A 25,641-nucleotide genomic window follows, 5' to 3' on the forward strand; every position below is an offset into this window, starting at 1 on the left:
GAAACTTCAGGCACTTTTGTGACTTTTATTTGCTCTGCAATATTCCAACATACATTTGTGAACTATCTCCACAAATACAGTATTAGGTGAACAATATTTTCAAAAGGCTTTTGATAAGGTTCCAGACAAGAGATTAGTAAGAAAAATTAAAACTGATGGTGTCGAAGGTAATGTAATGATGTGGATAGAGAACTAGTTGGCAGACAGGAAGTAGAGAGTTGGAAAGAACAGGTCCTTTTCAGAGTGGCAAGCAGTAATGAGTTGTTACCACAGGGACTCCAGCTGTTCACAATATACATTAACGATTTGGATGAAGGAATTGAAAGCTATTTTTTCCAAATTTGCAGATGAGGATGCTAAGAGGCTGCAGGGTGACTTGAACACTGAGTAGGCAAATACTTGGCAAATGCAATGTAATGTGGATAAATGTGTTATTATCCACTTTGGTAGCAAAAACATGAAGGCAGATTATTATCTGAATGGTGGCAGTTTAGGGAAAGGTGAGGTACAACGAGACCTGTGTGTCATTTTGGAGTAGTCACTGAAGGTCGGCATGCAAGGTACAGTGGGCGGTGAGGAAAGCAAATGACATGATGGCCTTCATAGCAAGAGGATTTGAGTATCGGAGCAATGATGACTTGCTGCAGTTATACAGGGCCTTGGTGAGACCACTCCTTGAGCATTGTGTGCAGTTTTGATCTCCTAGCTTGAGAAGGACATTCTTGCTATTGAGGGAGTCCAGTGAAGGTTCACCAGACTGATTCCTAGGATGGCAGGACTGATTATGAGGAAAGACTGGATTGTCTGGGTTTGTGCTCACTGGAATTTAGAAGAATGAGAGAGCATCTCATAGAAACACATAAAATCCCAATGGGATTGGACAGATTAGATATGGGAAGATGTTGGGAAGAATTAGACGTCACAGTCTAAGAAGGGGTAAGCCAATCCGGACTGAGATGAAGAAGAATTTCTTACTCAGAGTTTGAAGCTGTGGAATGCTTTCTCACAGAAAGCTGTTGGGGCTAGTTTGTTATTTATAATAAAGAGGGAGCTGGATGTTTCCCCTGTGGCTAAAGGGATCAAGGGACATGGAGAGAAAGTGGGAATGGGATACTGAAATACTACTGGCCACCTATTTCCTATGTTTCTATATTGCTTTTTCAATGCTCACATCATTATGTTTAAATAGCAAAAATTACAAAGGGATATTGACAGACCAGACGAATGGGCACAATTATGGTAGGTAGGGTTCAATGTAAGCAAGACTGAGGTCATCGTTTAGTCCAAAAAAGGAGAGACCAGGGTACTTTCTAGATGGCATGAAGTTAAGTACAGTGGATGTCCAAAGAGGCTTCAGGTTTCAGGGGCATAGATCTTTAAAATATCATTAATAAGTTCGGTAAAATAGTCAAGAAAGCCAATGAAATGCTTGCTTTTATTCCAGATGACTAGACTACAAAGATAACAGAGGTTGTGCTACAGTTATCAAAATCCTGGTTAAAAACCCACTTGGAGTACTGTGAGCAGATCTAGGCACTACCTTGAGAAGGATATGGAGGGAGTACAATATAGGGTTACAAGAAAGATACCTGGACTTCAGGGGTTAAGTTTTGAGAAGAGATTATACAAATTAAGCCCATTTTCTGTAGAATGTAGAAGGGCACAGGATGATCTGATTGAAGTATTCAAGATATTAACAGGAAAGCACAGGGAAATAAAGGATAACAGAGTACTTAGAAAATACCAATGCTGATTACATAAAATCAGCATGAATATATGAAAGAGAAGTCACGTTGGTCACACTTACTGGAGTTTTTTGAGGTCATATGTAGTAGAGTAGATAAAGGACAATCATTGGATATTGGTGTACTTGGATTTTTAGATAGCTTTATATGACGTTCCATATCAGAGGTGAGTGTGCAAATTCACAACATATGGGATTGGCGGTAATATACTGGCATGGATTAAGAATTGGTTAGCAGATAGAAAACAGAGTAGAGATAAATGGATAATTTTTGGAGCAGAAGGGAATAAATACTGAGGTATTTTATGGATAATATTTAGGCCACATCTTTTCATATTATTGACCAATGATTTGAATGAATCAAATGCAATCTTTCTAAGCTCACTGACAACACAAAAATAGGGGGATTGCAAGTGATGTGAAGGATGTAAAAATCTTTCAAGGTGACTGTGACAAGTTGAGTGAGTGAATCAATGCATGGGAGATACGAATTGGAAAAGTGTGAAGTTGTCCACTTTGGTAGGAGAAGCAGAATGGCAAAGTATTATTTAAACGTAATGGATTCAGAAATATTAATGTATAAAGGGACCTGGGTGTCCTTGCACATGGGTCACTGAAAGCAAGTAAGATCAGTTGGAGGAACAGTTAAGAAAAAAAATGATATCTTGGCTTTCATTACAAGCAGCTTTGAGAACAGGAGCAAGGAAGTTTTACTGTAGCTGCGCAGGGATGTGATGGGAACACATCTGGAGTATTGTGTGCAGTTCTGTCTCCTTCCCTAAGAAAGGGTATACTTGTCATGAATGCAGTGAAAGTGTCAAAAGTGTGGTGATGGAAAACCACAGCCGGTCAGGCAGCATCCAAGGAGCAGGAGAATCAATGTTTCGAGTATAAGTTCTTCATCAGGAATGAAAGTTCACCAGACTGGTTTCTGGGATGGCAGGTTTTGTGAGGACAGATTAGGTTCACTGGAGTTTAGAAGAATGAAAAGGGATCTGATTGAAACAAATAAAATTCCAATAGACTGGATGCTGAGAGAATATTTTCCCTGGCGAGGAGTTCCAGAAGAGGTGGTCATAGTCTCAGGATATTGAGTAGGTCATTTTGGAGATGAGGAGATATGTCTTCCCCTGAGGGTGGTGAACATCTAGAATTCCTTACCCCAGGAGTCTGTAGAGGACTTCTCACTGAATATAGAAAAGAAATCGATAGATTTCTATAGGCTAAATGGGGCAAGGGGGAGAGAGTACATGTAATTTTATAGAGGATCTACCATAATCGTATTGAATGGCAGAGCAGGCTCAATGGGCCAAATGGCCTACTGCTGCTCCTGTTTCCTGTGTTTATTTAAATAGAAATAAAGTACGGAGTTTTGGGGAAAGGGCAGGAGGGAATGGGATGAAGTCATGATGCCCATTGAGAGAGTCAGTGCAGACATAATGGGCTGAATGGCCTTTATCGGCACCAGATTCTGTGATTCTGTGATTGAATGCCTCTCTTGGTGGTTCATCCCATATATGCAACTCTTGATCCATTAAACAGTTGAACCTAAAAATATTTCATTCTCTGTCTTCTAAGTTGGAAGCTGGGCCACTTGTTGAATTTGTAACTAAGCTAAACCTTTTGATGTCTGTTAAACTTGTAATGATGTATATAAAACGATCTACATAGAGTCATAGAGATGTACAGCATGGAAACAGACCCTTCAGTCCAACCTGTCCATGCTGACCAGATATCCCAACCCAATCTAGTTCACCTGCCAACATCCGGCCCATATCCCTCCAAACAGACGGAGGGCTTCAGGTATCTGGATCACTGGGATCTCTTTGAATGCAGAAAGGAGCTGTACAAGATGGTTGGGATCTTTTGCTCTCCAGTGTAAAAATGTCATGCTTCTCCAGCCTATCCTCATGATTAGTGCGCCCAATCCAGGTTTCAATTCAGTATCCTCCATTGTCTCTTTCTTAAAAATAAAGTTGTGTTAATAGCCATCAAATAAAGCCAACAATATGGGAAGTAACAAAGAAGTGGTCCTCATTTTGTCATTTTGTTTATCTACTGATGAGTTTTCAAAATTGCAGATTTACTTCATTCTTGCCTCATATCTCTCTTCTTTTCCATTGCTTGATGCATACTCACTGAAAAATTAGTCACTGCTATGAAGTGTTTAATTTGAAGCTCAGATTTGCACTAATGCTCAAACGAAAGATGCTGGAGATTGGAAATAAAAATCTGAAAATTTCCAAAGAGGAGTCATATTGGACTCAAAACATTATCTCTGTTTCTCTCCCCCACAGTTGCTGCCAGACCTGATGAGTTTCTCCAGCAGTCTGTGTTCTCCTGTATGCTATTGTCATCTTTCTCTTTGATTAGCAGTAACACATGGATCCAGTCTGCTTGTATTGAGAAGCTGCAAGGAATCACGCTTATTCTATGGGTAGGCTCGGGCAATAGAAAGCATGGACATTGCGGGTGTGCCGTCAAGAATGTGTGTGAGAGGTATAGCTTTACTCACTTGGCTACTCACTAGGCTACAAGCCTAGGATCAGTGTATGATAGTTTGGACAAACATGTCTAATATAAATAGGTGGTAAAGCTTGTAAATTACTTCAAAGTAAAGGTGAATCAGGTTTCATTCTGCTTCCCCATGTCAAACTGAACTCTATCTGGATTCAGGTTATATTTCCAATGTTGTGTTCGTGCACAGTGATTCTGTTATACATTGATGCTGTAGTTATTGTATCAGTGGTTGTACTTTGTTTACGACAGCTTCAAGTACCACTAAAGCTTGCCTGAGTCATTTTCCCAACAGAATTCTTTCCCAGCTGTGGAAGGAACATAATGTTAGAATAGAGATTGAGCAGCAGTGGGAGAAGAACGAACACTATAATAAAGCTGAAGTACAATAAGCTTGTTTTGTAAACTGCATAGCCACGCACCTCTCAAAGATTGCCAATTCTTATCTTTCAGAAGATAGGCTAAACCAAGGCCCGGTCTACCCTCTGAGGTGAATAGAAAGGATTCCCCAGCACTATTTCAAAGAAGAAAAAGGAATTTGTCCCAATGTATATTTGTATCACAAAAAGCAGATTATCTGATTATTAATACATTTATGCTCTACGTAAATTGGCTGTGGTGTTTCTTACCTCATGACAGCGACTGCATTTCAGAGGTATTTCATTGTTTATGAAGCATTTGGGACATCCTCTGGTCATGACAGATGCTATATAAATGTAAGTCCTTCTATTCCTATATCTCTCTTTCTGCTGCCAATTCTGCAATTATGTCATCACCAGCCTGATGTCTAATACTTGCACACCCTAGTCTGCAAGCTCTCCTGTTTCTGTTGATCCCTAGGTACAGATCTGCTGCTTCCCCTTGCTACTTATGCCAGTTCTCCTGTAGCTGCTGTCACTCTTATTCTTGCCAACTCTCCTGTAGGTGATGCCAGTCACATTATCAGTGGTTCTCTTGAAGCTGCTGTCTGGCCACAGCCTTAGTTAAAAAAAAATAATCCTTTCATTCTGAGAAATCCTATTAAAACAGAAAAGGTATTTGCACATTCTGGTACAGCTGGGTGTTCCTAATTAACACACTTGTGCCGGCCTGTTGTGGGTTAACACATTCCAGAATAAAAGACTGATTAATGTGGTCTTTGAGCAAGATAACAAGATGTTGGAATTAAATCAACATCAGAAAGCATTACTCCTTTTGTGATTCAAACATTTTGGAAAGAAAAGGGTGAAATACCTAATTGGGTATCTGCTGTTTGACAGACTAATTAAATTCTGGCAATTACAATTTTTAAAGTGGGTGTGCCCAATTGAATGAATCCCTGGAAAGGATTTGACTGATAATCTCAGTTGGACTCTGTTCGTCGTCATCTTCACTAATTATTTGACATATTTTAACATCTTTAAGGTGGATACTTTGATTATACAATCAGAAGACTATTAGGAAGACTGGAAGGTTTTCAAATTCATTTGATTTTGGAAGACTTAGATAGAGGTAGAGAATTTTTGAAGAAGGCCATCAAAAGCTGAGAAAGCTCTAACACAACAGATATTGGAAGGTTTATGAAAATTGGAATGTCCAGTCAAAAGGTATGCAATGATCATTGAAACAGTTAATTTATGAGCCCCAACAGAAAGTACAATACATGCATCAGAGAATAATAGCATAGTTAGCAAAAGCTGGAATTGGAGATGACTGAAGAAAGAACGTGACGATCATAGACAGTAACTTGTCACAGGATGTCACGTCTCCAAGATGCTGCTGTAGAATCCCAGAGGAAAGTAGAACTGTCTGGTGCCATGGCAACAAGATTACTCCAAGAGGAGGGATCAGTCTTGTGCTCTTGTCACAAACACAATTTTAAAGCTGGAAGCTACAAGGATTTTGTCAAATATAGTCTGTATTTCAATCTTGGATGCAGTTTTGTTATACAGCTTGTCTATGGTGGCTAGATTATGGGTTGACTGTGTGTGTGTGGACTGGCTGATTGTGGAATATTTGTGAAATTAGATCGAGGCAGACATGGTTAATAGAGATAATTCGTATTTCAGTTCATTTTTCATAATTTTCAATCTGAAATGTTTCAGAATTTACTTTTAGCTATATTATGAATAAAATGAAACTTTACAAAACAAAATTTTGGACTGTCAGCTGGTTACCCTTTCTCAATTTCATTTCTTAATTATAATTCCAACTTCCAATCTAATAAACTTATTGGGACATCGGAAAAGTTGAGGATTTCGCATTTTAATTATATGGTGTATTATGATGAGGTGGGATATTAATTAAACATTTAGCTGTAATAAGGCATCTCCAACACAGTGGCCATGCAGCAAATCAAGCTTGCACCACCAGCTTTAGTGGTTCATTATCCTACATACACTCCCCATCACTCACACCCACACCTTGTTCCTTACACAGTCACTGACCTTCAAATTAAATCTTCCAAATGGTGTACAACAGTCTTACTTCTAGAACCAACTTTACATTAGCCTTCTTTGCCCATTCTTTCACTTCTATAGATGGTTTGTATTTCATACAGTTATTTAAGACGAGAAATTACGAATGATATGTCAAATATGGTCTATATTGCAAGTTTTGATGCTGAACATAATTTCGTTGCACTGCTTGTAACATGGTATCAATAGATTGCACATGTTGGGGTGGTTGTGAGCCTTTGTATGGAGGCATGTGAGAGAAAGGGCCTTAAACTAAGTTCGTGGAAGACAAGGGTTCTCTACTAACCCGCTCCCCCTGATAATCAGTGTGCCAGCACAGCCTTTACTGTCTGAGACACAAAGTGTTTGATGGGAAAGACTTCAAAAACCCAGTGGGCAGAGGTACAACCTACCTTTTTTGTACACATTTGAGACATGGACAATGTACAGCAGAAATCCCCAGAAAAATATCGTCTTGCATAATCCTACAGACTCAATGACAGGAAAGACATTCTAATATCAGTGTCCTCTCTCTCTGCCAGCATTTTCAGCATTGGGGCCGTGGTCACCATCAATTAGCTGTGGGTGAGGGGTATATCATCAGCATGTCTGACACAAGTTGCCGAAAACAAACTATCCGTCCCAAGTTCCATCACAGTAAGTAGTTACTGGGAGGGCAGAGCAGTTGTTTCAGGGATGTACTCGAAGTCTCCCATTGAGTCTTAGGAGTTGCTTTGTCTGCTCAAACTGGAGAAGAAGCCAAGATGAAGGTGACGACCATCTCGAACATCTCCAACAGGCCCACGTGCAAACAGCGAATGAAGGGAGCAAACCCATACATTTGATGCACCCACCCACTTCTCCAAACAGCACCTCCTTGATCTGCGATAGGGCAAATGGATCCAGCATCAACTGTTCAGTCACCTCAGCACCCTTCACTCCGGAGTGGGGGAAGGTCTTCGCCAACTTGACTGGCTGACTGCACAAGAAAGGAGACAAGTTCACGTGGGTGTGTATATGTTTGTTTGTTTATCTGCCTTTGCAAATGTGAATGCACTTTGTGCTTGTGTCTGTATATTTCATTGTGTGTATTTGTTTCTGTGCGCTGCTGTTTTGAATACATGACACCTTTTAATTAAAAATGCACTTTCTTTTATCTGAAAAAAGCTAACTGAAGGAAATGAATAAAAGAACAAGGTTGAGAAGCAGCTGCAAGAACAAATGAATGAGTTGCAAAAGCAACAGCTTTGTCTCTGGGGACATGAAATTGCAGTCTCGGCCCCTTTTAAGCACGCCAAGCTGCTCCCAGACTCGGGTTTGCTGTGATGATTGCGGCCTCAATTTGTTTTATCTTTCTCTGATTTGCTGTTATCCGCATCCACATGGTCCTCTCACTGCAGATGGCATCAGACAGTACAGAGAAAGCAAACTGGAGGCCAGTCAGACAGCCCATGGCATGAATTTTCATGGGTGTGGGGATGTGGCATCACGCTAGTGTTCTACTTGTCTCGCCATGGGACCAGCGACACAATATGAACAAAAACAGGGAGAACGACAGTCATAGGTCAGGATCTCCATTTGAGTACCCTAACCAAGGCATAGAACGAAATGAAACTGAGGACAAAGACTGAGAAGGAGCACAGTGGTTAAGATCAGATTGCTTAGCATTCAAAGGATGGTTGGTTCAGCAAATTAGCATAAGAATCCGACTGTCTTTTGGAATAATAAATGACGTGTTTGATTCTTTATACTGGCCTATTGTATACTGGACCAAAGCACTCCTGCTGCTCTTAACTGTGTGTCCTGTGTGTACCCAGTATGTATATTAGCTAACATTAGTTATGTGTCCATGACCCACAGATCTTTAGTCATCTTGAATGAGTGTTGTAAAACCCAAACGAAGAAGGCAGTTTTATTTCGTGCAAATATAATTTGTCAAATTTTTAAAAATTATGTTCTGGGGAAAATGTACGCATAGAGTTTAAACTTATTAATGTTTAACATGATAAATCATTCATATCACTGCTAAAATACATTTCCATTATTACAAGTGTAAGTGTTTTCATGAACAAACAGATTCAGGCAGCAAAACAGAATGGAGCCATTTCCTTTTCTTCCTCCTTTAACGTATTGAAGAATGGTAACCTGGTTCAGTTTCATTAACATACCAAAAATGGTAAATATTTTTAATGAAGGTAACTGTGGGAACCAGATTTAAAATCAATAAAAATGACTTTTGAAAACTATGCTGAATACTATGCTCCATGTGTTATAAACAAGTATATGTTTTATTGTACAACAGTTAATTTCTTACAAAATTAAACATTTCTAATATGAGAGAACCTAATGTATCTGTTATTCTCTTTGCATCTATGAAAAAGGGTACTACTTTAAGGGTCTTCCCTAACCATTGATTTGGTGGCATTTTGTAATTTCAGTACAGACACCAGTGTTAAATTGGCATAATTGCCAAATCTTAATTGAGTGTAAAAGATTGTGGAAACAACACATATAATTGGCTTTGGGAGCAACTCACTCATGTTTAATATTCCTCAATCTTCAACTTGATTCTATCTAGATTGTGCTGATATTACTAAGATAAATAAGTGGAATGTCTACCTCATAATGATGTTTATACTCTGTAAATGTTGCATCCTGTATGCATTGCGCTACCCTTAAAATTGCACCCTCTGCTGTACAAGTGTATTACTGCTATTCTCTGCACAAACCAAGTTAGTTCAAATTATGAGCATTAGGGACCGTGATAGGAAAGCATTAATATTTCTCAGAGTAATGTATCAGAGTCCTTTGCACCAAGTATAGGAATTTATCCTGTTTTGGATGGATTAAAATTAAACTCCTAAATGTGAAAGGCTGACACTTACATGTTGCATCGCTCTTATCTTGAACACTGGCAACTGCACTTAGAATTACACAGGATGTAACAGCACAGAAAAAGGACATTCAGACTAATCAGTCTGTTCCGGTATTTCTGCTCCACTTGAGCTTCCTCCCATCTTTCCGGATCTAAAATTACCATCCCACCTCTTCCTTAAATGCCTCTAAATGTATCTATACTACTTGCTTGCATCATTCCCTGTGGCCGTGAATTCCACATTCTCATCACTCTTCGGATGAAATATGTTTTTTTTGAATTCCCCACTGGACTTTTTCATGACTATCTTTTATTCTTTACTCCAGCGGGTTGTGGAAGGTCAATCATTGTGCATTTTCAAGACAGAAGTCAAAAGACTTCTAGACTCTGATGACATCAAAAGATAAGGGGATAGCACAGGAAAGTATTGAAGAGGCAGATGACCAGCCATGGTCTATCTGGTTGGCAGAGCAATCTTGATAGGCTGAATAGCATGCTCCTGCTCATATGGTCGCCAGCTATGCTGTCCCAAATAACTGTAAAGAATGCTGTTGAGTAGCAGAAGGTTGCATTTAAATTTGTCAATTCTATTGGAGTTTATTTTGCAAATTTACAATGGTATTCAACGTAAGAAATACCATATCAGTGGCTCAGAACATGAGAACAATTTGAATCTTGGCAAGAGAGAGTTCTTCAAAAAGCTGATGTCTCCTTCTCCAACTCAAGCTTAATACTTGCTGGATCTTGATTACAGTGGGTGCAATGAACTTTTAAACATATACTTTTACACTTTTAAATAAGGAAGTTCAAGAATTTCTTTTTATAGTTTTAATGTTTGTAAAGAGCAAACAAGGCATTCAAAAAACGAGTGGCAATACAACAGAGGATTGGGGCAATCTGGCTTGGTTGAGAATAGATTAATGCAGAACAGGCAGCAAATCTTGTTGGCTTCTACTCTGTGTCAGCTAGGTTCTGTGATTGCACTGTTTCTGAGTCAAAAAATTGCAGGCTGCATGCCCTCTTATAGGATTTCTACATATTTTAGTCTGACAATTTGATACATTGTTAAGGGAGCACAGCCTCGGGTCACCTTTTGCATGAGGTGTTAAAGCAAGGCCAAACATATTGGTTCAAGTAGAAATCAAAAGCTCCTATGGTAATATTCAAAGAGCAAGAATTCTCTCTGGAAAAATTTGGTTCATCAGCAAATGTCATCCCAAATGATTCTCTGGTCATTTATCACATGTGCTGCATGTGGATTTACCATGTTGGTTGGCGTAATTAATTACAACAGGAGCCAAACTTATGTGAAGAGATCCCCATTTTGATATTTATCCATCAGCTCCAGCAATCCTGTCGTTAACACAGATGGAAACTAACCACTGAGGCACCTCTGCCAATTCTTGGGTCTCCATCCAAGACTGAAAGAACCTTTAGTCTTTAACTTATTTCTGATTTCTAAAGCAGCTGATATCCAAAACTCAATCTGCAATCTTTTGTCCCATTACTCCAGTCAACTTGAGAACAGAATTTGTAGCTGTCAGTGAACCTTTGTATCTAAACCTAGTAATTTGATAATTACTTCCTGTAAGTCCAATAAGACATTACAATTTGGCTCCAAACATCATGATGCAATCATTTTGATTCAATTATACCTTCACCATCTTCATAAACTGAAAGTGATGTGATATCCTTGTCATTAAATATAATTTCAAAAATTTGTCTTCTGTACCATCGTTATTGTCATTTAGTAGTCAACAGCTTTCCAACATTAATTCTAGCACACGAAGACTATGGCGTTGATTTTAACTCTGCAAAAGTAGGAATTCGAGAAATTATTAAAATTGCGATTCGTAACTTCGATTTTATGAAAATGGCCTAAATTTTGCTACTTTCCAATTATAATGGCAAGCTTTAATTCTGCAAAGTGACTATTCATTCAGCCAAATCCTGGTCTTAGTTTACCTTTGATTACAGAATTCAGCTGCTTCTATGTTAATAATTAAAGAATTTAACTAAGCAAATTGACATTAACAATCTGAAATAATTTTATCTTCACCCATTGTATTAACCATTTTAATCATTATCTCTTGTTAGCTGAATTCGTGGGTGTGGACAGATATCGTAGTTTACCATGTTAGACATCAAATTGCCCAAGGAGAAAATGAGGACTGCAGATGCTGGAGATCAGAGCTTAAAAATGTGTTGCTGGAAAAGCGCAGCAGGTCAGGCAGCATCAAAGGAGCAGGAGAATCGACGTTTCGGGCATAAGTCCGAAGTTTCCTGAAGAAGGGCTTATGCCCGAAACGTCGATTCTCCTGTTCCTTTGATGCTGCCTGACCTGCTGCGCTTTTCCAGCAACACATCAAATTGCCCAAGCAAGTTTCTGGTTCATATTCTGTGCAATTCAAATTAATTCACCAATCAGTCAAATTACTCCAAATAAAATGTGTAACATGAATCTTACACTAGGTGTTTGTATCAATCTATGAAGTATTTACACTGTAGAAAATCTTCCATTCAAATTAAAAGCATCAAAGGCTGTACATGGAAACTTTAATTTATTACTTAACAACATCTGATGAATGGTATTTTCTGGGAACTTTAAAGAACATAGAACATTACAGCTCAGTCAGGCCCTTCTGCCCTCGATGTTGCACCGACCCGTGAAACCAATCCGAAGCCCATCCCACATACGCTATTCTATTTTCATTCATTTGTCTATCCAATGACCATTTAAATGTCCTTAACGTTGGTGAGTCTACTACTGTTGCACGCAGTGCATTCCATGGCCCTACTACTCGCTGAGTAAAGAAACTACCTCTGACATCTGTTCTATATCTATCACCCCTTAATTTAAAGCTATGTGCCCTCTTGCTAGCCATCACCATCCCAGGAAAAAGACTCTCACTGTGCACCCAATCTAACCCTCTGATTATCTGATATGTCTCAATTAAGTCACCTCTCAACCTTCTTCTTTCTAATGAAAACAGCCTCAAGTCCTTCAGCCTTTCCTCGTAAGACCTTCCCTCCATACAAGGCAACATCCTAGTAAATGTCCTCTATACCCTTTCCAAAGCTTCCACATCCTTCCGTTAATGCAGTGACCAAAACTGTGTGCAATACTCCAAGTGTGGCTGCACCAGAGATTTGTACAGCTGCAGCATGACCTCATGGCTCCAAAACTCGATCCCTTTACTAGGACATTGGTTAGGCCACTGTTGGAATATTGAGTCCAATTGTGGTCTCCTTCCTATTGGAAAGATGTTGTGAAACTTGAAAAGGTTCAGAAAAGATTTAAAAGGATGTTGCCAGAGTTGGAGGATTTGAGCTATAGGGAGAGGCTGAACAGGCTGGGGCTGTTTTCCCTGGAGCGTCGGAGGCTGAAGGGTGACCTTATAGATGTTTACAAAATTATGAGGGGCATGGGTAGGATAAATTGGCAATGTCTTTTCCCTAGGGTTGGGGAGTCCAGAACTAGAGGGCATAGGTTTAGGGTGAGAGGGGAAAGATATGAAAGAGACCAAAGGGGCAACTTTTTCACACAGAGAGTGGTATGTGTATGGAATGAACTGCCAGAGGCAGTGGTGGAGGCTGGTACAATTGCAACATTTAAGAGGCATTTTGATGGGTATATGAATAGGAAAGATTTGGAAGAACATGGGCTGGGTTCTGGCAGGTGGGACTAGATTGGGTTGGGATATCTGGTCGGCATGGACGGATTGGACCGAAGGGTCTGTTTCCATGCTGTCCATCTCTATGACTCTATAAAAGCTAACATACCATATGCCTTCTTAACAACCCTATTAACCTGGGAGGCAACTTTCAGGACACCTGGACACCGATGTCTCTCTGCTCAACCAAACTACCAAGAATCTTACCATTAGATGAGTACTTTGCATTCATGTTGCTCCTTCCAAAGTAAATCACCTCACACTTTTCTTCATGAAACTCCATTTGCCACCTCTCAGCCCAGCTCTGCAGCTTATCCATGTCCCTCTGTAACCTATAACATCCTTCAGCACTGTCCAGAACTCTTACTGACCTTAATATCATCTACAAATTCACTAACCCATCCGTCTACAAATCCAGGTCATTTATAAAAATGACAAATAGCAGTGGCCCAAAACAGATCATTGCAGTGCACCAGTAGTAACTGAATACCAGGTTGAACATTTGCCATCAACCACTACCCTCTGCCTTCTTTCAGCAAATCGATTTCTGATCCAAACCTCTAAATCAGCTCAATCCCATGCCTCCGTATTTTGTGCAATAGCCTACAGTGGGGAATCTCATCAAACACCTGACTGAAATCCATATACACCACATCAACCACTTTACCCTCTTCCACCTGCTTGGTTATCTTCTCAAAGAACTCCTCAACCTTCACATCCCCCCCTCTCTTTCTCTCTCTCCCTCCTCCACCATCACATCCACCTCCCTCTGTCTCTCCCTCCTCCACCTTCACATCCCCCTCTCACTCTCTTTCTCCTCCACCTTCACATCCACCTCCCTCTGTCTCTCCCTCCTCCACCTTCACATCCCCCTCTCACTCTCTTTCTCCTCCACCTTCACATCCCCCTCTCTCTATCTCTCTCTCCTCCACCATCACATCCCTATCTCTATTTCTCCCTCCTCCACCTTCACATCCCCCTTTCTCTCTTCCTCCTCCACCTTCACATTCCCCCTTCTCTACCTCCTCCACCTTCACATTCCCTACTCTCTACCTCTCTCTCCTCCACCTTCATATTCGCCTCTCTATCTCCACCCCTCCATCTTCACATTCCCCTCTCTCTCTGTCTCTCCCTTCTCAACCTTCACATCCCCCTCTCTCTATCTCTCTCCTCCACCTTCATCCCACTCTCCATCTCCCTCCTCCATTTTCACATACCCTCCTCTCTCTCTATCTCTCCCTCCTCCACCTTCACAACCTCTCTCTATCTCTCCTCTCTCTATCTCACCCTCCTCCACCTTCACAACCTCTCTCTATCTCTCTTCTCTCTATGTCTCCCTCCTCAACCTGCACACCCCCCTATCTCCCTCTCCTCCACCATTACATTCCCCTCTCTCTATTTCTCCCTCCTCCATCTACATATCCCCCTCTCTCTCTCTCCATCCTCCACGTTCACATCCCCCTCTCTCTGTCTCTCCCTACTGCACCTTCACATGCCCCTGTCTCTCTCAATCGTTCCCTCCTCCACCTTCACATCTCCCTCTCTCCCTCTCCCTCCTCCACCTTCACATTCCCTTTTGTCTCTCTATCGCTTCATCCTCAACCTTCATATCCTCCTCTCTCTATCTCTCTCCTCCACCTTCACATGCCCCTCTCTCTGTCTCTCCCTCCTCCAACTTTACATCCTCCTCTCTCTATCTCTCCCTCCTCCACCTTCACATCCCTTTCTCTACCTCTACCATCTCCACCTTCACAACTCCTCTCTCAATCTCCTCTCTCTCTCTCTTCCTCCTCCACCTTCACATTCCCCTCTCTCTATCTCTCCCTCCCCCATCTTCACATCTCTCTCTCTCTATCTCTCCCTCCTCCACCTTCACATTCCCCTCTCTCTATCTCTCCCTCCTCCACCTTCACATCCCTTTCTCTACCTCTACCACCTCCAACTTCACAACTCCTCTCTCAATCTCCTCTCTCTCTCTCTTCCTCCTTCACCTTCACAACTCCTCTCTCAATCTCCTCTCTCTCTCTTCCTCCTCCACCTTCACATTCCCCCTCTCTATCTCTCCCTCCCCCATCTTCACATCTCTCGCTCTCTATCTCTCCCTCCTCCACCTTCATATCCCCCTTTCTATCTATCTCTCCACTAATCAAAGAAAGAGCATTACATTGAAATTACATTTAGTATAATGACCGAGATATGTTGTTCCTTTTGAAATCTGTTTCAAATACCGTATGATTTCAAGACAAATTAGTATTTCACTTTGATGTAAAAACTAAAGGGTTTAAAATAAATGACTTAGCATTATTCTAATTTAGACTTTTTCTCAATCTTTCAACTTGTGTCTATAACAACACAGCCATTTACCCAGATTTGTATAGATGGTCCCACTGCTAAACTGGTGTACTCTGCTGCCATTTAACGTATAGAACAGAAGTGTCAATAAATTATGTTATTTTCCAAAGATTTATAACTCACAAATAAATGAGAATGAGTTTATGTCAACAACAGTACTACCAATTCTGAGTCTGAACTCCAGAACATCACAGATGTTAGTAGAATCACAGAATCCCTTTGGTGTGGGAAGAGATCATTTGGCCTACCAAGTCTGCACTGAAAAGTGTGGCGCTGAAAAAGCACAGCAGGCCAGGCAGCATCCAAGGAGCAGAAGAGTCAAAGTTTCGGGCATATGCTCTTCATCAGCCTTCCATCAAGTCTGCACCAACCCAATGAGGAGCATCCCGTCCAGAGATCCTCCCGATCCTCAATATCCCACATTTACCAAAACTAATCCACCTAACCTGCATATCTTTAAACTGTGGAAACTAGGGTTGCAGGTAAATAACTCTTTAATATTTGCATCACATATAGACAGGATGGTTCAAAAGGCATTTGGCATACTTGCCTGCATTGCTCAGTCATTTGAGTAAAGGAGTTGGGACGTTATGTTGATGTTGTACAGGAGATTGGTGAAGCCTCTTCTGGAATACTGTATCCAATCCTGGTCACTAAGTTATAGGAAGGATATTATCGAGCAGGAGAGGTATCAGAAGACATTTACCAGGATATCCCCGGGTATGGAAGGTTTGACTTGTAAAGAAAGGCTGGATAGTCTTGGACTTTTTACACTGGAGCATAGGAAACTGAGAGGTGACCTGATAGAAGTTCATAAAATAATAAGACGTATAGATAGAATTGATGGTACTTGTCTTTTCCCTAAGATGGGGAATTTCAAGTCAAGAGGGCACATTTTTAAAGTGACAGGAGTGAAAGAATGTTGCAGTGTCTGAGATGTTGTTCTGATGAGACATGTAAAGGATCCAATGACAATACTTAAAGAAAAGCAGGTATTTCTGATTGTGCTTTAACCAATATTAATTTCTTGACCAGCAAAACAGGTGGAACTAACTTTCGTGCTGCGTGTACCTGGGAACTGACAATTCTGTAGGAGTAAAGGCCAAGACAATAGAGTCAGAGAAATATACAGCACGGAAACAGACCCTTCGGTCCAACCAGTCCATGCCAATAGGAGAGATTGTGATAGTAATACCTTTATTGCTGCCTCTGGATTTCTGAGGGTTTCCAGTGGAGATGTTGACAGAAGGGAATATTCCAATCCTGTTGCTTCCAGCCACTAAAACTTTCTGAATGTCCAAGAATACTAATGGCCAGGAAAATCTGGCAGTGTCTGGCTCTGAATGCCATTGACTGGAAGGCCAGTGGAGGTCCCAGGGCAGGTGAAGAGTTACAGATAAAACATTTCTAATTGATTTGTGCTGGCAACTACAAGTTTGGATTTTTATATAGGTTCTCTGGCAATTGGCAACTTGGAGTTCCAGGGTCAGAGGGAGCAGTAGACTTGAAAAACCTTGCAACTGCTCATTGACTTTTTGTTTCCACCACCAGGACTGGGGTATATCCAAGAGGACCAGCTACTGAAATGGCCCCACAAGTGAAATACAGATGTTCCTATGGCTGCAGAAGTCCACTACTCCTGTTGAGTGTCAAGGCAGAGCATTCCTAGGTATAAGTTTGGTCCTCTATCTAGTTACCTATCACAGTTATCTTTTGTGTAAACTTGCTCCACACAACCACATTGTTTGCAATTCAAAATTAAATAATTGCCTGCAAACTGCTTTGGAGCATCCCAAGATTGTGATAAGCACTATACAAATACACCTTTCCTCATTTGTTTTCACAAATTAGTTTTGACTAGGAACTGAGTTCAAAAATAAATATTCTGTACTGAGCTTTTTCATTCAACAGAGATGTTACATGTGTTAAACTTTTATTATAATACTAGACCACATCAAATTTAGAACTTGACATCTGCTTTCTGAGTGGGCCTGGGGTGAAGGACATTATCCAACTTCAAATGCTACATACAAATTATATTTGAATCAAGAAGTTGGGAAATTAGTTACACAGTCCAAAAGCAAAATCTGAAACGTAAATAAGGAAAACACTACTCAACAGTACTCCCAGTTTCTGTTGAATTTTATATCAGTTTACTAGTTTTTCTGATGCATCACTGGGTACATACACCATTGTGGGACACAAATCTTGATGTTGACGATCTCAATCAGGCCAGTGGTGTAATGATAAACGGTCAGCCGTAATTAACATAGCTCAGAAGTGTGAACTCTTCGCCTGATCACACTCACAGCTGAGACTCACACATTCATGACCATTTGGATAGGGTATCAAAAAGCAACAGTCACCAAAGGAATACCACAGAGCATGAAGCCACAACAGCCACAACAAGTTGTATTTATATAACACCTCTAATGTAATAAAACATCCCATTCACAGAAAACAACAAGATTTGACACTGAGCCACAGAAGGGGATATTAGGACAGCTGACAATATGTTTGGTCAAAAGGTATGTTTTAAGAAGTGATTTAAAGGAGGAAACATCTGCATTCAGGAGAGGGAAGGTGAAAACTTCAGAACTAAGTGATTGTAAAAAACAAAGAAGTTGCTGATCAAAACTTGAATCCAGACATTTGTATAGAACTAGAGCAAGTAGTTTGTGCACAGTGTGCTATAACTTAGAAAACTGACATATGGCTGTTTTGCCACCTGGCACCTGAACTTTTTTTTTCACATCTTTCATTTTAAATTCTGGGTTTCATACGAGCAATATGACAGATATTACATTCAGTTCTTCAATTTAATTTACAACTTTGCATTCTAATTATTTTCATTGCCAACACCATTTTTGCAGCATTTCATTTTTGACGTTTCCATTTAGAATTGTCAGTTTCATTTATGATCTTTTTTATCAGCGTTATCTCAATGTTTTATCTCATCACCTTTTACCTTTACCATTGCTAATGTAATCAAGAGAAATTGCAGCCCTCTCTTTTTCTTCTTATTTAAACTGATTAAAGATGCCTGCAGAGGAATGTCTTGTCACTGCTTTTTTCCCTTAGGATGCTGCTATTTTAGAATTTAAGGTCTATTTTGTTGCTTTCTCTGCTTTTCTTGTTCTCTGTCCCCTTTCTTTTCTTACTTTGCAATCCCCTTGAGTGCTTGACTACATGCTTTTCTATTTAGGTTATTTATCTTATCTCGCTCTGCATCTCTGTCTTCCCAAAAGTTTGTATCTTAATCCCAGGTTTGTCCCCGGCTGCTCGCTCAGACTGATTCCTATGAAGTGCAGTCTTATTGGCTAGTTTAAAACAGAGAATCAGCCTCCATATTGCTGGACAAAACCACCTATAGGCACCTTCAGAGGGGAATTGTAGCATTGTGGTCATGTCACTAGGCTATTGAAACATGTTTTTTTCTAATTGAAAATGTTACAATAATATGAATAGTCACTGCATCATTTTTATTAAGCTGATATTGATGCAGTATTTTACCTCTCCTGAAATGCATATATCAAGCTATCTGCAACATCTATTAATTTGTTTAAAGTTGTTGTCTTAATCCTCAATAGGCATTTCTGATACAGTACACAGTGTTGGAGTTTCTTTTGAAGCACAAATTTTGATGGATAAAGTATGCTTCTCATTGTGCTTGAATGTAATGAATCAATCCACAACATCCAGATTCCTCTTCCTGAGCAATTCTGCTGCTTTCAAATCAACCATTTCTAAAACTTATTCATTAGATGTTGGTATTGCCAGCATTATTTCATTTACAGTTGCCCTGAAGAAAGTGGAATTAAGTTGTTTTCTTTTTAACCATGACAGTTTATTTGGTGTAGGTACTTTCACACTGCTGTAAGGAAGGTAGTTCCAGAATTTTGACCCAGTAGTGATGAAGGAAGAGCGATATAGTTGAAAGTCAGGATGGTGTGTGGCTTGGAGGGGAACTTGGTATTTCCATGTATCAGCTGCCCTTGTTCTTCTAGGTGGTCATGCTCAAGGGCTTTGATGTGAGTGACTTACTGCTGTGCATCTTGCAGATTGTACACATTGCTGCTACTGTGCGTCGGTGGGGAAGCAAATAGGTGTGGTTGGTTGTAGATGGTATATCTTGCTTGAAATAATGGAGTTAAAATTACTGACTTCCAATGACCACAACCATCCTCCTTTGTGCTAGATATGACTCTAAGCAATGGAGAGCATTCTGCCTGATTCCCACTGACTCCAGTTTGAATGAGGGTCCTGAATGCCATGTTGAGTTACATGTTGCCTTTATGTCAAAGGCAGTCACTCCCACCCTGCCTTTTCTATGGAAGTTTGGACTAAGGCGGCTGTAACAAGGTCAGGTGCTAAGTAGCCATGACAGATCCCCAACTCTCAAACTATCATCAAGCTCTTCCTTTGCAAGTGCCATGCTATCACAATGTGAACCATTCAGTCCATCCAGTACAGGGGTGTTGGGTGCATTAACTGCAAGGTGCTAAAACTTCGTTGATAGTGCATCCCAAACCTGTAACCTCTAGCGACTGGAAGAACAAGATCAAAGGGTGGCTCAGAAAATGATCACCTACAAACTTGCCTCCAAGTAACAAACACCTTGACTTGGTACAAAATCGTTGCTCCATTTTATCGCTGGATCAGAGCCTGGAAAGTCCTAATTGAACAACTCTCTAGGTATATCTACTACACATGAACAACAGCAGCTTTGAGGGTGAGAAGTAGCAGCCCTTTCTCATGGCAGTTATGGGCAAGAAACTGGCCTAGTCAGCAATGCCCAGATCCCAAGAAAAGAGACAAGATGAACTTGGCTGAGCTGCAGTGAGAGGCAATGCCACACTCCACCACTCAGTGGCACTGCATGTTGGTGTTCATCCATTGCAATTTTTTTCCTCAAAATCCTTTGTGTGTGTGTACACAGTGGGATTGTCAATTGCTTTCATTTATTTTCATTCCACACATGCTAGGTGTTTTAAATGCCCAGCTTCTTCAAAAACCTCTTCAGCTGTCACCTCAATAAAAAACTCCCCTCGCATTCCATTCTGGAAAACTCCAGCCCAGGTTTTCATTTTAAGGTGCCACGTCCCTAAAGCAACTCTTTTCAGAATTAGTACTTTACAGGGTGTCGTTCACACTTCTGTGTTAAACGGGAGGCTTGATTCAATTTGATTTAATCCACTCATTCTAATTGAATTATTTCCCAACTGTTGGCCCCTCCCAGGTACCGCCTCTATTTGCATATCTCCGAGACCATTGCACTGATTGGCGACTCTATGTTCAATGAAGAGCTCCCGGCTCATATTCCAGGAGCCCCAAGAAAGCAAGGCAGTGGCATTCAGGGAGCTAAAAGTACAGCAAAGATAGCGCGCTGTTTCCTCGCACTGTGAATGACTAGTTGAAGGCGACAGTCAATGAGAGAAGGGACTAGCCATCAGAGTCAGACCATGGAGAATCAAATCGCTCGTTGCAAGATTGTTGTAGTTGGGGATGCGCAATGTGGGAAAACTACTTTATTACATGTATTTGCTAAGGATTGTTATCCCGAGGTAATTTTCTTTCTCTTCTATAGAATTTCTTCCCACAAAGCAGTCTGAAATTGGAATAAACCATCCGCTGTGTTTTGAGTAACTCACAGGTGTTGCATTAAGATGTTAGTAAGATCTCTTCCTTATCCTGGAAAGAAATGCAATGAGACTAAGAGTGCTCACGGTTTAAGTTTTGTCTCAAATATGTACATATTAAATCGGTCGCCTCGAACTAAAATACTATAGTGTTTCGTGCGAAATCTGACGGATGGTTTTAAAGATGTTGACGTTCGGGGAATTTATTCAAAATCAATTCTGCTTCGGTGGCGAAACTGGTAAAAGTCCGCCCGATTATATTGATTTTTGGATTGACATATTTCCTTGTGTTTGCGTGTTTTTTTTTCCCTGAATGATCTTCCGTTTAGGAACGCTAAAGTTAGCTTAAAAACACGAGCAAGTTTTTTCAATTAACTGTTTCCGAAAAATTAAATCAAATTGCGTCCACTCTATAAATGTAACCTCGTTATTTTTCTAAAACCTCTTTTTTTTCCCCCCCTTTAAAGCATCTATGAATTCAGGATTTTAATGTCACTTTTCCTATCTCCAATTCTAGAATTATGTTCCCACTGTGTTTGAAAATTACACAGCGAGTTTCGAAATTGACAAGCAAAGGATCGAGTTGAACATGTGGGACACTTCAGGTGAGTTGTTTCGTTTGAACCAGGGGGCTGCTGCTGGCTTCAGCGATGACTCAAAGGCAGAAATGACAGGCGAACTCTGCGCCATTGCACCAATCCAGTGTTCCACCTGGACCATCCCAATGGGGGCTGTGTGCAGATTCTAACTGTTGGCGGGAGTCAGAGGAGAGCGCAGCATCATTTGCTGCAATCTGTTTCGCTCCTGACGATTTTCAGGAGAGTTAAACCTCCTTTCAGGAGAGTTAAACCTCCTGTTCCCACCCCCACAGAGGGAGCGCCTTCAGGATGGAAACACGTCCCCAACACTTTTTGGTTAAATTTGATTGTGAGTTGCATTGACCAGGCGCCCAGGCAGATTGCCATGCAAAGTGACAGCGCCGATAAGCGCAGCACGTAGCAGACAGACGACAGCGAGGAGGAATGCTTCACTCATTTAGACCAGCAAAAACTTCAGGGATTCTGATAGTGTTGGACTAACGTAATTTCAGGGATTCTGCGTTGGGGGTGTGGGAGTGTTGGACTAATAAAAAAATCAGGAATTTTGCATTTAGGGGTGTGAGAATGTTGGACTAATAAAAAAAATCAGGGATTTTGCATTTGGGGGTGTGAGAATGTTGGACTAATAAAAAAAATCAGGGATTTTGCATTTGGGGGTGTGAGAATGTTGGACTAATAAAAAAAATCAGGGATTTTGCATTTGGGGGTGTGAGAATGTTGGACGAGTAAAGACTGGGGATTTCGCACTTGGGTTTGAGAGTGTTTCAGTCGCCTGAACAGTGTGTCCTGTTAAACCTCGCGGTCGCTACGATTTAGAAGAGAGCGTGTTTGCCAGTCAGTATCCAGCCCTAAAACCACTGACCTTTCTCACCGTGTGTATCCCCGCCCCCCCCCCCCCCCCCCCACACACACACACACACACACACACACACACACTGACAATATTGGGGCTGGCCTTTCTATCTTTATGATCCAGCGTGAAAGAAGCTGTGACAGGGGTTAGCACTGCTACCTTACAGCTCCAAGTTCTTTTCCAGTCCCGGGTGGCTGTCTGTGTGGACTTTGCACATTCTCCCCCCGCCCGTGTGTGTGTTTCCTCCGGGTGCCCCCACAGTCCAAAGTTGTGCACGTTAGGCTGGATTGACCATGCTCAATTGCCCCCGTAGTGTCCAGAGCTGTGCAAGCTGGGGGAGGGGGGGGCGGGGTGTTACCGTGGGAAATGCAGGCTTACAGGGTTGAGTGGGGGAGGTCTGGGTGGGATGCTCCTCAGAGGGTCGGTGTAGACTCGATGGGCCGAATAGCCTGCCTCCATACTGTAGGGATTCTATGAAACTCGTTTCAAACAGGGGGCTTAGGCAGCCTTAATGAGAACCTGCTCTTTCAAACCTTGCCTGTGTGATCCACTCGTGTGTCTGTCATTGCCAAAACTGACATCTTTCGTTTCCCCCCACCCCCCCCCCCCACCTTGACAAACGATGTACAGTTTCCATGAAGTCGTACAAAGAAATTCAGCGACAGATCGGTAAGCTCTGGGACATACAAGGATCCTAGATATGTTTTCAACAATGGTGCAATCCACTTACTGTACCTGTTCCTCCCAGGCCTTTGTCGCTTGCGGTTCTGAATCTGGTCACTTGGAGGCGTTCGAGTGACTGAGGAGCTCTGTCCAAATCATATCTAGGAGATGAATGGTTGAGGTGGGGAATAGACTTCGTGGGTTCATTACCTTTGAACGTTAATCTAGCAACTTTAATGGAAGCATTTCAAACCGTGTCTGTGGGATTTTAAAAGACTGTGTTATCACAGTTGTGGTGTTTCATTTCTTGCCTATTCCAAAGTTGCCCTTGCAAAGGTCCTGGCAGGCAGGACAGTAGAAGTTGGTTAAATCTGACAAGCTAACGTTAATTGGGCCGTGCCACCATTTTAACACCAATCCTGGCTATGATTTCAGTTCAAATCTACAGTGCAATAAATTGCATTTATATAGCATCCATAACATAATGGAATTTCCAAAGGCTGGAACCATTCGATGACATTGAGCTATTTAAGGAGATGAGAGGATCGATAGACCAAAATGTGGTCAGACATTGGCTTTAAAAAAAATATAGCTTGAGGGGAGGTGCAGCCTTAGTATCCCTACCCGGGTTTGGGACAAGCTTCAGAATTTGTTATCCATGCATTTGTATTGGGGTCAAACAGGTTGATTCTCAGCCTGCTAATGTTTCCAATCCAGTGCAGGAGAGCCTCCTGCAAAAGGCAGTGAAAAACTACTCTAACGATTTGTTCACAAAGTGTGGATCAATCCAGTGGAAGTTCATGCCTCAACCCTCAGAAACATGATAGGAGAAAAAAACAGGGAGACGTTCAGAGAGCTGGTGAAGTTTAAGGAGGAAATGCTGGAGCTTGGGGCCTAAGTAGCTGAAGACACAGCCACAAATGGAATGACCTATGTATTGAATTTGAAAGCAGCCAAAATTTGAGGATTACAGAATCTCTGAATATTCTAGGGTAAAGATGGGGAGATGAAAGACCATTGTAAGATATGCAAATGAGGATAAGAATTTAAAAATTGATGCATTGCCAAACTAGTCAAGGGTCAGTTTAAAAAAAAGGTGACTGGGGAATGAGACTTAATGCAAGTGGGGATATCGGCAGTAGAGTTAAAGATGAGCTTAAGTTTCAATGAGGTGCTGGCCAAGAAAACACCAGAATAATCAAATCTAGAGGTAACAAAATTATGCCTGAGAGTTTCAGCAGTGGATGAGTTGAGGCAGAGACAGATTCACGAGATGTTATTGTCAAAGTCTTTTTGTTTTACTTTGACAAATCAGGGTTATGTGCGAGTTTTACTTGTAACATTTATCCATAAGCTATAGAAAAGTTGTCTTATTGTATTTGTAAACATATTATTCCAGGCCTTGGAGAGGGGACTGTTCACTGATTAGCTTCTCCAGTTGTTCAGTAGCTCTTCTACAGGCACATTCTGTGCCATGAACTACATTAGCTTAATGCCTCGCTTCCCCCTGCTGAGGCAGATGGAAAGTTTGATTTGATTATAAAGTGCACATTTTAGATGTCAATTTGATGTCTCACCAAATCACCTTCTCTTCTGGTGAATATGTGAAAGATATCTGATGAGTTGATCAGATAGCCGCATGGGTATTAAGTCAGTCGCGTTGTTGAACTTTCTCCGTTTTAAGTATGAAGGTAAAATGAAAGAAATGGAAAGTTCATATTTATTCATAAAATGTTGTTCATTTTATCATCTTACCCTTGTGGCTCCGTGATCAATACACTAATGAGCCAAATCTCTTCAGTCATACCATGTTATAAAAGTAGGAGCAAGCTGCATTTGGGTGAGAACCTACAACGTCAGATCGCCACACAGGAGTGAAATGAAAAATGTGGCACTGAAAGAAAAGCTGGGGCTCATTCATTCCCAACTAATAAAACAAAATTCTCCCTCTGTGAATTCTCAATTTTGACATAGCCTATTTAAGAATTATTGACTTTTGTCATACCGTATCTCATCTAATGCTTTCAACCTTGACCTGTCTTGCATTGTGGGCATTGGTCCTTCACTTTGCACTGTCACATTACTTAAAAAGAACAATTTTTCCAAATTTAGATGAGAAATCATCGCATTATGCTTGTTGGTGACGGAATCAGCTAATATACTGACTCTTAGCGTGGAGGTCTTGCAGAATATAGTAGCTCCTCTTATCGATATCATAATTTTGTAAAAAACCAGTTTTATCCGGTGTGATCTAATGATTGCTTTTCTCCTCCAGTGGCTGCTATTGAGA

General features: G+C 41.0%; 1 protein-coding gene across 1 annotated transcript in view; it reads left to right on the forward strand.

Moving 5' to 3' along the window:
• The first annotated feature begins 20,903 nt into the window (after nt 1-20,903).
• The window catches only part of rnd2 (Rho family GTPase 2), a 70,105-nt gene continuing 65,367 nt past the window's right edge, over nt 20,904-25,641 (forward strand). The window contains exons 1-2 of the mRNA XM_072561554.1: nt 20,904-21,161; nt 21,754-21,841. Coding sequence (XP_072417655.1) covers nt 21,027-21,161; nt 21,754-21,841 — 223 coding nt within the window. The 5' untranslated portion in view covers nt 20,904-21,026. The remainder of the gene's footprint in view (nt 21,162-21,753; nt 21,842-25,641) is intronic.

The sequence above is a fragment of the Chiloscyllium punctatum genome, chromosome 42 (assembly GCF_047496795.1).
Source record: "Chiloscyllium punctatum isolate Juve2018m chromosome 42, sChiPun1.3, whole genome shotgun sequence".
Classification (NCBI taxonomy): Eukaryota; Metazoa; Chordata; class Chondrichthyes; order Orectolobiformes; family Hemiscylliidae; genus Chiloscyllium; species Chiloscyllium punctatum.